At 43.2% G+C, this 13,767-nt stretch overlaps 1 protein-coding gene across 1 annotated transcript in view; it reads right to left on the bottom strand.

The window, feature by feature from the left end:
* The window catches only part of LOC138647795 (40-kDa huntingtin-associated protein-like), a 64,405-nt gene that overhangs the window by 15,139 nt on the left and 35,499 nt on the right, over positions 1-13,767 (bottom strand). Inside the window, exons 8-9 of the mRNA XM_069737057.1 lie at positions 13,382-13,446; positions 9,195-9,276 (exon numbers count right to left, since the gene is read on the bottom strand). Coding sequence (XP_069593158.1) covers positions 9,195-9,276; positions 13,382-13,446 — 147 coding nt within the window. The remainder of the gene's footprint in view (positions 1-9,194; positions 9,277-13,381; positions 13,447-13,767) is intronic.

Here is a 13,767-nt window from a genome sequence, read left to right as displayed (position 1 = left end):
TTTTTGTGCCGACGCTCCGCCAAAACACAACTGATCCAGTGCACGACGGACGCGACGTGTGGTCATCCGTCACGATCCGTCGGCAATACAAGTCTATGGGCAAAAAACGCATCCTGCGGGCACATTTGCAGGATCCGTTTCTTGTCCAAAACGACGGATTGCGACGGAATGCCAAACGACGCAAGTGTGAAAGTAGCCTTAGGGCTAGGGTTAGGGTTGGGGCTAAAGTTAGGGCTAGGGTTGGGGCTAAAGTTAGGGTTAGAGCTGGGATTAGGGTTAGGGTTTGGATTAGGGTTGGTATTAGGGTTAGGGTTGGCATTAGGGTTACGCTTGGGATTAGGGTTAGGTTTGGGATTAGCGTTAAGGTTAGGGTTGTGATTAGGGGTGTATTGGGATTAGGGTTAGGTTTGAGGTTAGGGTTGAGATTAGGATTAGGGGTGTGTTGGATTTAGGGTTTTGATTAGGGTTATGGTTAGGGTTGACATTAGGGTTGTTTTGGGGTAAGGGTTGTGATTATGGTTAGGGTTAGTGATTAGGATTATGGATCAGGTTGGGATTAGGGTTAGGGGTGTGTTGGGGTTAGGGTTGGAGCTAGAATTGGGGGGTTTCCACTGTTTAGGTACATCAGGGGGTCTCCAAACACGACAGCCAATTTTGCGCTCAAAAAGTCAAATGGTGCTCCCTCCCTTCTGAGCTCTGCCGTGTGCCCAAACAGTGGGTTACCCCCACATATGGGGCATCAGCGTACTCGGGATAAATTGGACAACAACTTCTGGGGTCCAATTTCTCTTGTTACCCTTGTGAAAATAAAAACTTGGGGGCTACAATATCTTTTTTGTGAAAAAAAAAATATTTTTTATTTTCACGACTCTGCATTCTAAACTTCTGTGAAGTACTTGGGCATTCAAAGTTCTCACCACACATCTAGATAAGTTCCTTGGGGGGTCTAGTTTCCAAAATGGGGTCACTTGTGGGGGGTTACTACAGTTTAGGTACATCAGGGGCTCTGCAATCGCAACATAATGCCCACAGACCATTCTATCAAAGTCTGCATTCCAAAAAGGCGCTCCTTCCCTTCCGAGCTCTGCCGTGCGCCCAAACAGTGGTTTACCCCCACATATGGGGTACCAGCATACTCAGGACAAATTGGACAACAACTTTTGGGGTCCAATTTCTCTTGTTACCCTTGTGAAAATAAAAACTTGGGGGCTAAAAAATCTTTTTTGTGGAAAAAAAAAATATTTTTTATTTTCACGGCTCTGCATTATAAACTTCTGTGAAGCACTTGGGCATTCAAGGTTCTCACCACACATCTAGATAAGTTCCATGGGGGGTCTAGTTTCCAAAATGGGGTCACTTGTGGGGGATTTCTACTGTTTAGGCACATCAGGGGCTCTACAAACGTGACATGGCGTCCGATCTCAATTCCAGCCAATTCTACATTGAAAAAGTAAAACGGCACTCCTTCTCTTCCAAGCTCTGCGGTGCGCCCTAACAGTGGTTTACCCCCACATATTGGGTATCAGCGTACTCAGGAGAAATTGCACAACAACTTTTGTGGTCTAATTTCTCCTGTTACCCTTGTGAAAATAAATATTTGTGGGCAAAAAGATCATTTTTGTAGAAAAAATGCGATTTTTTTTTTCACGGCTCTACATTATAAACTTCTGTGAAGCACATGGGGGTTCAAAGTGCTCACCACACATCTAGATATGTTCCTTAAGGGGTCTAGTTTCCAAAATGGGGTCACTTGTGGGGGGTTTCCACTGTTTAGGCACATCAGAGGCTCTCCAAACGCGACATGGCGTCCCATCTCAATTCCAGCCAATTCTACATTGAAAAAGTAAAACAGCACTCCTTCACTTCCAAGCTCTGCGGTGCGTCCAAACAGTGGTTTACCCTCACATATGGGGTATCGACGTATTCAGGAGAAATCGCACAACAACTTTTGTGGTCTAATTTCTCCTGTTACCCTTGTGAAAATAAGAATTTGTGGGCGAAAAGATCATTTTTGTGTAAACAAAAGCGATTTTTTATTTTCACGGCTCTACGTTATAAACTTCTGTGAAGCACTTGGGGGTTCAAAGTGCTCACCACACATCTAGATAAGTTCCTTAAGGGGTCTAGTTTCCAAAATGGTGTCACTTGTGGGGAGTTTCCACTGTTTAGGCACATCAGGGGCTCTCCAAACGTGACATGGCGTCCGATCTCAATTCCAGCCAATTCTGCATTGAAAAAGTCAAACGGCACTCCTTCACTTCTAAGTTCTGCGGTGCGCCCAAAAAGTGGTTTACCCCCACATATGGGGTATTGGCGTATTCAGGAGAAATTGCATAACAAAATTTATGGTTACATTTCTGTTTTTACATTTGTGAAAATAAAAAAAATGGTTCTGAATTAAGATGTTTGCAAAAAAAAGTTAAATGTTCATTTTTTCCTTCCACATTGTTTCAGTTCCTGTGAAGCACGTAAAGGGTTAATAAACTTCTTGAATGTGGTTTTGAGAACCTTGAGGGGTGTAGTTTTTAGAATGGTGTCACACTTCATTATTTTCTATCATATAGACCCCTCAAAATGACTTCAAATGTGATGTGGTCCCTAAAAAAAAATGGTGTTGTAAAAATGAGAAATTGCTGGTCAACTTTTAACCCTTATAACTCCCTAACAAAAAAAAATTTTGTTTCCAAAATTGTGCTGATGTAAAGTAGACATGTGGGAAATGTTATTTATTAACTATTGTTCATGACATATCTCTCTGATTTAAGGGCATAAAAATACAAAGTTTGAAAATTGCAAAATTTTAAAATTTTTTGCCATATTTCCGTTTTTTTTCATAAATAATCGCACGTAATATCGAAGAAATGTTACCACTAACATGAAGTACAATATGTCACGAAAAAACAATCTCAGAATCAGCGGGATCCGTTGAAGCGTTCCAGAGTTATAACCTCATAAAGTGACAGTGGTCAGAATTGCAAAAATTGGCCTGGTCATTAAGTACCAAATTGGCTCTGTCACTAAGGGGTTAAAGGACCTTACTAGGTTTGCATCTTTATTAAATTTGACCATGGTGTTAATAATGGTGGCGTCTTACAGACGCCTCTCCATTGCTAACCGCTGGGCTTGATATCAGCTGAAATTACAAAGCTGACATCAACCCCTATACTATTACTACACTTGCTACAGCACTAGGGCAAGTGAGAAGGGCCGGAGGCTAAGTGCCAGGATTGGCGCATCTAATGGATTAGGGCTAATGTTCTTAGTCTGGAAAGGGGCCAATATCCATAACCCCTTCCTAGGCAATTAATATCAGCCCGCAGCAGTAAAGGCAAAGTACACATCTGTGAGCTCATATTGATAACCTGGGAAGATTCATGTTTATTATCCCCTTCCCAGACTACAAATAACAGCCCTCAGCTGTCGGCTTTCCCTCAGTTTGTTAGAAAAAATAGGGGGACCCCACACCATTGTTTATTTTTACTTATTTAATTACTAGCTAAATACATGCTCAGTAAGCTACACACACTGCACTAATTATATATCTCAATGACATTATCTATCATCTATCTACATCTAAGATTGTTTTATTACTTAGTAAACAAGCTTGAAATAACAGAGTATTTATTACAGAATGTACACTACCGTTCCAAAGTTTAGAGTCACTTAAATTTCCTTATTTTTTTTTTAAAGAAAAGCACAGGTTTTTTTTCCAATGAAGCCAACATTAAATGAAAATACACTCTATACATTGTTAAAGTTGTAAATGACTATTCTAGCTGCAAACGTCTGGTTTGTAATGCAATATCTTCATAGGTGTATAGAGGCCCATTTCCAACAACCATCACTCCAGTGTTCTTATGGTACTTTGAGTTTGCTAACTGTGTAAAAAGGCTAATGGATGGTTAGAATACCCTTGAAAACCCTTGTGCAAGTATGGTAGCACAGCTGAAAACAGTTTGGCTGATTAGAGAACATATAAACCTGACCTTCCTTTGAGCTAGTTGAGAATCTGGAGCATTACATTTGTTGGTTCAATTAAACTCTCAAAATGGCCAGAAAAAAAGAACTTTCATGTGAAACTCGACAGTCTATTCTTGTTCTTAGAAATGAAGGCTATTCCATGCGAGAAATTGCCAAGAAACTGAAGATTTCCTACAACGGTGTGTGCTACTCCCTTCAGAGGAGAGCACAAGCAGGCTCTAACCAGAGTAGAAAGAGAAGTTGGAGGCCCCGCTGCACAACTGAGCAACAAGACAAGTACATTAGTCTGTAGTTTGAGAAATTGACGCCTCACAGGTCCTCAACTGGCAGCTTCATTAAATAGCACACGCAAAACGCCAGTGTCAACGTCTACAGTGAAGAGGCAACTCCGGGATGCTGGCCTTCAGGGCAGAGTGGCAAAGAAAAAGCCATATCTAAGACTGCCTAATACTAGAGCACAGGATCAAGCTGTCTTGGAGGAACTGAAGGCAGCTGAGGTGGCACTGGGTGCCCATCGCACTAAGGAGTCTCAGAGCCGTATGAGGCTGGCTCAGCAGGAGGTTAATCAGCTATATTTGAGAAAAGCGGAGAGGTTGCAGGCTTTTCAAAAATAAACTTTTTATTCAGAAGGGGAAAAGGTGGGGCATTTACTTTCGGTAGTGGCTTCCGCACAGAGAGGTTCCTCGCATGTCTACGCCATAAAAACTGAGGATGGGACTCTGGTTACTCGGTGGGAGCAAATTTTGGAAGTGTTTAGAAAATTCTATGGGAAGTTATATACTTCTAGTGTGGGGAGGGGGTCAGAGGACATGACCAGGTACTTGGAGGGGATTGATTTGCCTAGGCTGAGCAGAGAGGAATGTGAGTTGTTGGAGGAGCCGATTGGGGAGGAAGAAATGGGGGCTGCTTTGGCGGGCGTTGCTGGGGGTAAGGCTCCGGGGGCAGACGGTATTCCAGCTGAGGTTTATAAGATTTTGAAAGAAACTTTGTTGACCAAATTGGCGGGGGTGTACAATAGTTCGTTGGAAAGAGGGGAGCTACCTTTGTCAATGAGAGAGGCTATTGTGGTGATCATCCCTAAAGCCGACAAGGACTTACAGCTACCAGAATCCTATAGACGAATATCACTTCTCACGGCTGACATAAAGATTTTGGCAAAAGCCTTGGCAAATAGGTTGACTCGGGTGATTGACAAACTAGTTCACCTGGATAAGTCAGGCTTTATGCCCAATAAGTCAATGGCACTCAATCTGAGAAAGATGATTGTGATGCCGCAACTTCTTTATGTGTTACACAACTACCCTATCTGGATATCGCGGAATAGATTTCGTAGGATCAGATCCTTGTTTGGTGAGTTGATCTGGGGAGGAAAAAGCCCCAGATTTAAACAGGAAATTCTACAAAGGCTAAAGACGGAGGGTGGGTTGGTGCTCCCTAATCCTTGGTTATACTTTTTGGCATCACAGTGTCAGCATTTTAGGGGATGGGGCGAGGAGTCTGGTGGGGCGCGGGCACCCTGTAGCCTGAAGACACTGATGGGGTTGAAGGTATTGAGTGAGGGTCTGGAGGGTGGACATTTCCGGGAGAAAGGTTCTAAATTCTGCACTATTAGGCTTATTCATAAGGTCTGGGACAAAGTAAAGGGAATTAGGGGAGTGAGGGCACTTACTAGGTTCTCACCCATCTGGAATAACTGTTTTCTACAAGAGTTCAGACAGATGCCAGGATTCCATGTCTGGAAGGAGGCAGGCATTTCTCGGATGGGACAAATTTTACATCGGGGCAGAATTAGGAATTTCGAGATACTGCAGGAAGAATTTCTACTGCCAAACTCTGAGGTGTATCAGTATAGCCGCATCTCTCATGCGTTTCAGGCACAGTGTAGGAGAGGGCCTGTGGAGATTCAGGTAGACCTCATGCTGGATTTTATCCTTATGGGGGGAGGCACGAAGGGGGCGATCTCGGGAATATATGAATTCCTTCTATTCTCTTTCTTAGAGGGGCACCCTATTAGAGCCAGAGCGAAAATGACCTGGGGGTGATCGACAATGATCGTTGGGACTCAATATTGGAATACGTACCCAAAATCTCGATGAGTGAGCCTGGGAGATTGTCACAACTATCTGTTATCCATAGGGCTTACAGAACTCCGCACATGTTATTCAAGGCTGGTCTGAGAGCTAATTCAGAATGCCCTAGGTGCTCGCAGTCCGAGGCGGGTATCCTCCATATGATGTGGCAATGCCCCAGGCTATCCTCCTTTTGGAATGTGGGGTGACCAAAGTGGGACTGACATATAATTGTTCTATACCGCGAGATCCCTTGGTATGTGTTCTAGGTTACGTAGAAGAGATTGTAACTGACAATGTGTATAAAATGGTTATTGCTAGATTGCTATTTATTGCGCGAAAGTTGATCGCCAAGTTCTGGATTAGGGAAGTGCCACCAACAAGAAGAGACTTCATGACGCAAGTGGATTATATTATTGCTTTGGAGAAGAGTATCTACTTTAAGAGAAACAAGATGGACCTCTTCCACAGGTTGTGGAATCCTTGGCTTGAGTCAACTTGATTTAAGTGACCTTGTTCCTGTTCTTGGGCCTTTTGTCCTCTCGGGAGCGTTATCGATATGCCATCTTCCTTTTCTTTTTTATCCATGTATGATGTAGCAAACTGGGGCGGCTCACGTCAGGTCTCTAAAGGGTGGGGGATAGGGGGGATGGGAGTTTGGTTTGGGGCTAAATTGTTTCTCAAAAAGTAAAAATACATATGTTTACAGTAATGCAATTTCCATGTATTATCCTTATTGATCAATAAAAATATCTGATTAAAAAAAAAAGACTGGCTAATAAAAGGAAAAGATTAATATGGGCAAAAGAACACAGACATTGGACAAAGGAAGATTGGAAAAAATTGTTATGGACAGACGAATCCAAGTTTGAGGTGTTTGGATCACACAGAACATTTGTGAGACGCAGAACAACTGAAAAGATGCTGGAAGAGTGCGTGACGCCATCTGTAAAGCATGGTGGAGGTAATGTGATGGTCTGGGGTTGCTTTGGTGCTGGTAAAGTGGGAGATTTGTACAAGGTAAAAGGGATATTGAATAAGGAAGGCTATCACTCCATTTTGCAATGCCATGCCATACCCTGTGGACAGCGCTTGATTGGAGCCAATTTCATCCTACAACAGGACTATGACCCAAAGTACACCTCCAAATTATGCAAGAACTATTTAGGGAAAAAGCAGGCAGCTGGTATTCTATCTGTAATGGAGTGGCCAGTGCAGTCACTAGATCTCAACCCCATTTAGCTGTTGTGGGAGCAGCTTGACCGTATGTTACGCAAAAAGTGCCCATCGAGCCAAACCAACTTGTGGGAGTGGCTTCTGGAAGCATGGGGTGAAATTTCTCCAGATGACCTCAGCAAATTAACTGCTAGAATGCTAAAGGTCTGCAATGCTGGAATTGCTGCAAAGGGAGCATTCTTTGACAAAAGCAACATTTGAAGGAGAAAATTATTTCAAATAAAAATCTTTTTATCGAACCTTGTCAATGTCTGGACTAGATTTTCAATTCATTTGGCAACTCATTTGATTAATAAAAGTAAGAGATTTCATGGAAAACAAAAATTTGTCTGGGTGACCCTTAACTTTGGAACCATAGTGTATAAGCTGATGTTAAAATTGCATTGCATATGGATTACATATGGATGCTAGGTGAGAAAAATCGCATTGTGCTGGCATAACACTCGATCTACATTTTGAGAACAACATTGGACCGATTCTATTTACACTGACAAGTTTGAGCCTTAATAGAAACACTAAAAAAGCAATGTCAGATTCAAGAGAACAGCAGAATTTACACCATGGAAAAAACACCATATTTATCCCAAGTGACAGGACATCCTTAATACAACTCCAAGCATTTATGCTGGTTCACAGTGCTTTCTTAGTCTGCATGTATGCTAATCGATGACAGGAGGGAATACAATGTGGGTATGTGGCTCTCTTTGTATGAGCAGGGATCATTTTGAAATGCTTTACTGGGGTCTAGTGTGCCCTTTGCTATCTCTGAATGTACAATATTACATCAAAGACCCTAAAAATGTCCATAAACATTAGAAAGCGGTGAGTCTGGCAAACAACTATCTTTCCCCACAACCTCATACGCATAAATACTGGGCCGTCTAAGGACACCATTATGGGGGTCTGTCAGCACTAAGTCCAATGTCCCATTGGGGACTTAGCTCCTATACAAATCACACCAGCGGTATAGGTTTCCCTACTTTACATATAGGAAAAAATGTTTTATTTCACATGTAAATGAGAAGTCCTCTGGTGGCCTGCCCAGGTTTAGCTCACCGTTCCGCCTCCTCCATCACCATGCTGTGCCCTAGCTTCATTGACAGCAAGCTCTTGCCCAGAGCGATGGCTGCCTGAACTAACCCTGGCCCTGACATTGCAGAAGCCGAAAAGGCACAAAACGTGTTAGTGCAGGCGCACGATCATCCCGCCAGCTCGCTAGAGTGTGAGCAACAAGTGGGCGTTGCAGAGAGGAGAAAGGGATGAGAGCGCACCCGCACCGTCACCGTGAGTGTGCGCAGCTTCAGGACCTCAGGGATTCATGCAAGGCTCGCTCTGGGCAAAAGAGAGCAGTCAATCAAACTAAGGGGAGGAGAGCAACATGGTGATTACGGGGCAAAATAACGCACTGGATATTTGCACCAACGACCACTTATTTACACATGAAATAAAATATTTTCTGTACAGCTAAAAGGAGGGAAATCAATACTGCAGGTAAATGTTTTAGAAGGGCTAAGTCTCCAATGGGATTGTATAAGCAGTCTAAACAGAGCTTTTGGAGTAACAGAATTACTTTTTAAGGTGTGACCGTGCCCCCTACTAGGCTGTTACCCCTTAGCGCTGTGCCATTTCCACCTGATGGTTACACATACTTAGCACTGAAAACACTAGGCCAGGTCACCCGTAGTAAATGGCCGGCGCTCAGCTTGGTGTATTCTCTAGGATGAGGGGGTTCACCTATTACAATCATCCCTAATGAGCGGATGGCGGCTCTCACGGTACAATGGATTGCTGGATCCTTCCATGGAGACATGTGAGGTGGGTTGCTATTCATTACTCGTCTGTCTCATGGTCTTAGAGGGTCCACATATGCGAAGGATTATATTAGCAGTGACAGGTAACTGTTCATACCGTGGCTGTGACTGTCAAAGGCTTCCCAGTCGTATTTCTCCAGCGTCTGTGCGTGTTCAGGTAACAGCTTCTGAGGGGGCGGCTGAGGCGAGACAGGATATTATATCAGCACACAACATACTGCGGGGAACACCCAGAACATCACACACGGGATAATTATGTAATAAGGGTAGACACAACTGCTCCATGAGAGATTGCTCACTCATGCTTCGGGTAGATTGCTTTATCCAGGGGGCAGTTTAGAGGAGCGTGCTACATTATCGCCAAAGCTTCGCCAAGATCCTCATCCCTTTTAATGATGTGTGGAGATATTATTGTTTCCCTACTTCAGTCAGTGCCTTTCTCCAATTTCTTGAGCTATCCGATTGTTATTATTGTACTATTAGGTCAACAGCTTAAAGGCAATCTGTCACCAGGTTTTTGCTACCTCATCTGACTGCAGCATAATGTAGGAAAAGAGACCCTGATTTCAGCGATGTATCACTTAGTTCAATGCACATGACCGGGAACCATCTTATGAACGTCAGGTCATGCGCAGTGCGCCTCAGAAGCTGGGTGTACAGCTCCTCGGCTTCAATGGCAATGTACGCCTGATCGGAAGTTCAGAAGATGGCTTCTTGTCAAGCACAGTGCGCTTCTGAAGCCGGGGAGCGTACACATGGCTGCAGATGTGCAATGATGCTGCCAAAATGTGCGGCAAACGTGCGCGAGATCTGCAGGAGCAGACGATGACAACAGCTTCTGCAAATTACGTTATCACGTCAGCAGTTGCGTGATAACATGGAAGGAGAGCTGACTAGTCTGGGGCAACGAACACCCCATCGACTGGCCAAAACACTCATTACCATAATGTTATGGGGACAATATAAATCCTTTTTAAACGTGATATTTACAGAAAAATATTACACAGGGACAGTTAGGCAGTGAATGTTGGAGGGCATGGGGGACCTGACAGGTTCCCTTTAACTTTCAGGCTCCATATCTCACCATCCACTACTGCTTCAAACAGGAGACTACCATCACTTTATAGACAATCATCTTGGCTATCTCATGCATATATTTGACTTACAACTATTTTGCATATGATTAGTTATGCAGATTCTTGCCATATCACAGATTCAAGCATGTCCTGACTGAAATCTGATCTTAGATCTCTTCTACACAATCCCAGTGTTGGTGAATATTGCTGGACACACTTGGGTATGCATACAGCTTTTTCTTCTACTCTACACACAAGTGTCGATTAGGTTGAGGTCTGAGGACTGTGGGGGCCAAACCAGCACCTCTACTTCATTGCCATTGAACCATTTCTTTGCCAATATCGGCATATGCTTTGGGTCGCTGTCCTGCTAGAACACCATGTCGTCCTTTTCATACCCATAGCATTCGAGTGTACGAAGTAGGATACTCACATATAGCTCAGCATTGAACCCACCATTGATCCTGAGCAAGTATCCAACGCCTTTGACTGTGAAACAACCTCATATCAGGCTTCCTCCACTGAACTTGACAATTCTTTCAATTTCTCCATCAGTTAGCTCCTTTTTCCCTTATTTCTTCCAGACCCATTTGCACCCATCAGAGGCTAGACCATTGACTTTCATCTCATTGTTCCAAATCACCAGTTTTCAATCTTCTTCTGACCACTTTTCATACTTTTTTGCAAACTGGAGCCAAGGCATCTTATGATGATACTAAAGTGGAGTCTTCTTCAGCTTTTTTCGAGCTCCTATTGCAGACTTGTGTAACGTGCGTCGCGCGGTGTTTGCATGGACATCTATGGCTGAGACATCAAATTCCAAGGGAGAATGATGGGGGAGGGCAGACAGCTTCCCTCCTCCATCATTGCATTCAAATGTATCGGCATTATGGATGCCGATACAGTGAAATGTGCGATGCAGGGTCTGCTGCTATTAGCTGGGGCCCCTGGGGGAGTGCCCTGTTTGTGCCCCTCTGTTCAAAACTTATGTTCCCTGGAAATAAAGATGCAAATCATCCTTTCAACCAACTGGGCTTGTACCACAGAACATCTCAGTGAGCGGTCATGTTTTTCTTCTCTGATGCTGGTCAATCAAAAAACAAAACATGAGAAATCCAACTCAACGACTTGTGAACAAACTCCTTTATTCACAAGAGGTGCTCAGCAGAGGATAAAACAACATCAGCGCCATGATTAAGGGAGCATAGTCACCTGAAACGCGTTGATGTCGCATATCATGTAACTGTCAACGCTGATGTTGTTTTATCCTCTGCTGAGCACCTCTTGTGAATAAAGACGGAGTTTGATCAGAAGTTCGTTGGGCTGGATTTCTCAATTCCCACGCTTTGACACAGCATTCTCCCTGCTGCGAACACCTAAGGATGTCTACTAAGGTGAGCTGGACTTTTTTCTACTTCAATCAAAAAACTGCAGGTGAAGGCAAAATTTGAATTTTTATAACTAAGGGGCATAAATTTGGATCATAGGGGCACACAGAAAAAAAAAATGTTCCCGAATCAGTGGAGCATCGCCAATTGGAGGGTGTACTTAGTCTAAATGTAAAAAATCCAGTGAAAAGTCCTCTTTAAGTTCATTAAGATTTGTAGGCATCATGTATCTTTCCTTTTATTCTTTGCTTTTTTTTCTGCCATTGTGATGTAGATTTCCTGTTGTGCTTGGGATCATTGCCCCATTGCGTGACTCAGCCAAGCATTAGCTTTTTTAAATTTGACTCTAGAATTCTTAGGTATTCAGATACATATATGCTAGCCACCTTAGGGAGAGACCCAAGTTGGGCTAAATGTAGCGGGACGAAAATCCACTAGGTATTCAGAGGAACTCATGGTCAACTCAGGTCCAGATTATCACCTCTCCATGACCGTGTATAACAGTTGTTATGATGTGTTTGTGCTGATAGAAAGTGTTTAGCGAAAGCCATTATAACCAAACGTCTCAACTTTGGTCTCAACTGCCCAAAGGACTTTGCTGAGAAGTGTTGTGATTTGTCCAGATGTTACTTGGCAAACTTTAGCTGTGCTGACCTGTTCTTTTTAGAAAGAGGAGGCTTTCTTCTAGCATTCCTTCCAAAATAGCAACACTTGTTCAATCTTCTTCTAATTATATGTTCAAATTTATGACAGCAAATCATGCTAATGCCTTTGGAGTCTGAGCTGTAGCTCTTCGGTTTTCTGTCATTTCCTGCGCATTGTACGATTTTTGGGGATGATTTTGCTGGGACTTACACTAATGGGAAGATTGTCAAATTTCTTGATTTCCACTCGTCAATAATCTTTTTTGCTGTAGGATGACAGACTCTAAAGTATTTGGAAATGGCCTTCTAACCCTTCCCAGATTGATGGGCAGAAATAATTTCTTCTCTAATTACACTGCTAATATCTTTCCTTTATGGCACTGTGCTAATACCTGCATGGATGCTCCAAACCAGCAAACTGAACAAACTTCTGCTTTTATAGAGGCCGTCATACTTGCTGGTGAACAATTAAATCAAGGGCGCTTGATTAGCAGCACTTAGCGGTTCTTAATTCCTGGAAACTATAAGGGTGTACTTATATTTTTCAGACACAGTGTCTACACACTGGCCAAGTTTTATTTAAATAATGTCTTGGGTTATTGTAAAACTAAGGTTGCATTTATCTGATTTTAAAGACCTTCCAATCTTCTAAGGACCAGACTTTTTTAATTATGTCCCAATACCCTAAACATGAAAATGTTAGCAATGTACATGACCAAATTATCTGATCAGCCAGGCCACAGTTTCTGAAGCGGTTTTGTGCTTCTTTTTTTGTCCCTGTTGAATACAGCATCTAAGCGGTCACATAGGCAGGATCATAATTCACTCCCACCCCATCCCCCGCTGAAGCAGCAATAAGTCGTTTACTCATTAAGATATTTCAAGTACAATGATAATAAAAAAACAGATTTATTGTTTTGTTTTTTGCTTTCTTCCCTCCGGGGAGTCTTCTAATTGATTTTCTTTGTAAAGTCTCCAGATTTGTTTTTGTGATGTTCGAGACCATCATGCAGACAAGTACAAGATTTTCTGAATAATTAGATCTCATAAGGGATTTTACAGAGAAAACACAAAACACTGGTTAATAAAATGCCCCCAGACACCTCCCCACCCCACCCCCCAAAAAACATCTTTATTCTGGACAGTGGTATATTATTTGATGGTAGTGGAGCTTACCTGCAGCAGCATGAGGAGGAGAACCCGCGACACTTCACATTTCACAATAATGTCCAGGAACGCTCCTGGAACAAAGACATAGACCCTTCTATCAGATCACATGCACGTCTCTAATCTGAGATACCAGATACTGCCTGAGAAAGCAAGCTGTGCCGGGGAGAAAAGCAAGCGGTGCCGGGGAGAAAAGTAAGCGGTGCCGGGGAGAAAAGCAAGCTGTGCCGGGGAGAAAAGCAAGCTGTGCCGGGGAGAAAAGCAAGCGGTGCCGGGGAGAAAAGCAAGCGGTGCCGGGGAGAAAAGCAAGCTGTGCCGGGGAGAAAGCAAGCTGTGCCGGGGAGAAAAGCAAGCGGTGCTGGGGAGAAAAGCAAGCTGTGCCGGGGAGAAAGCAA

Source organism: Ranitomeya imitator, chromosome 8, assembly GCF_032444005.1.
Source record: "Ranitomeya imitator isolate aRanImi1 chromosome 8, aRanImi1.pri, whole genome shotgun sequence".
Lineage (NCBI taxonomy): Eukaryota > Metazoa > Chordata > Amphibia > Anura > Dendrobatidae > Ranitomeya > Ranitomeya imitator.
This window is presented reverse-complemented; position numbering and strand designations above follow the sequence as displayed.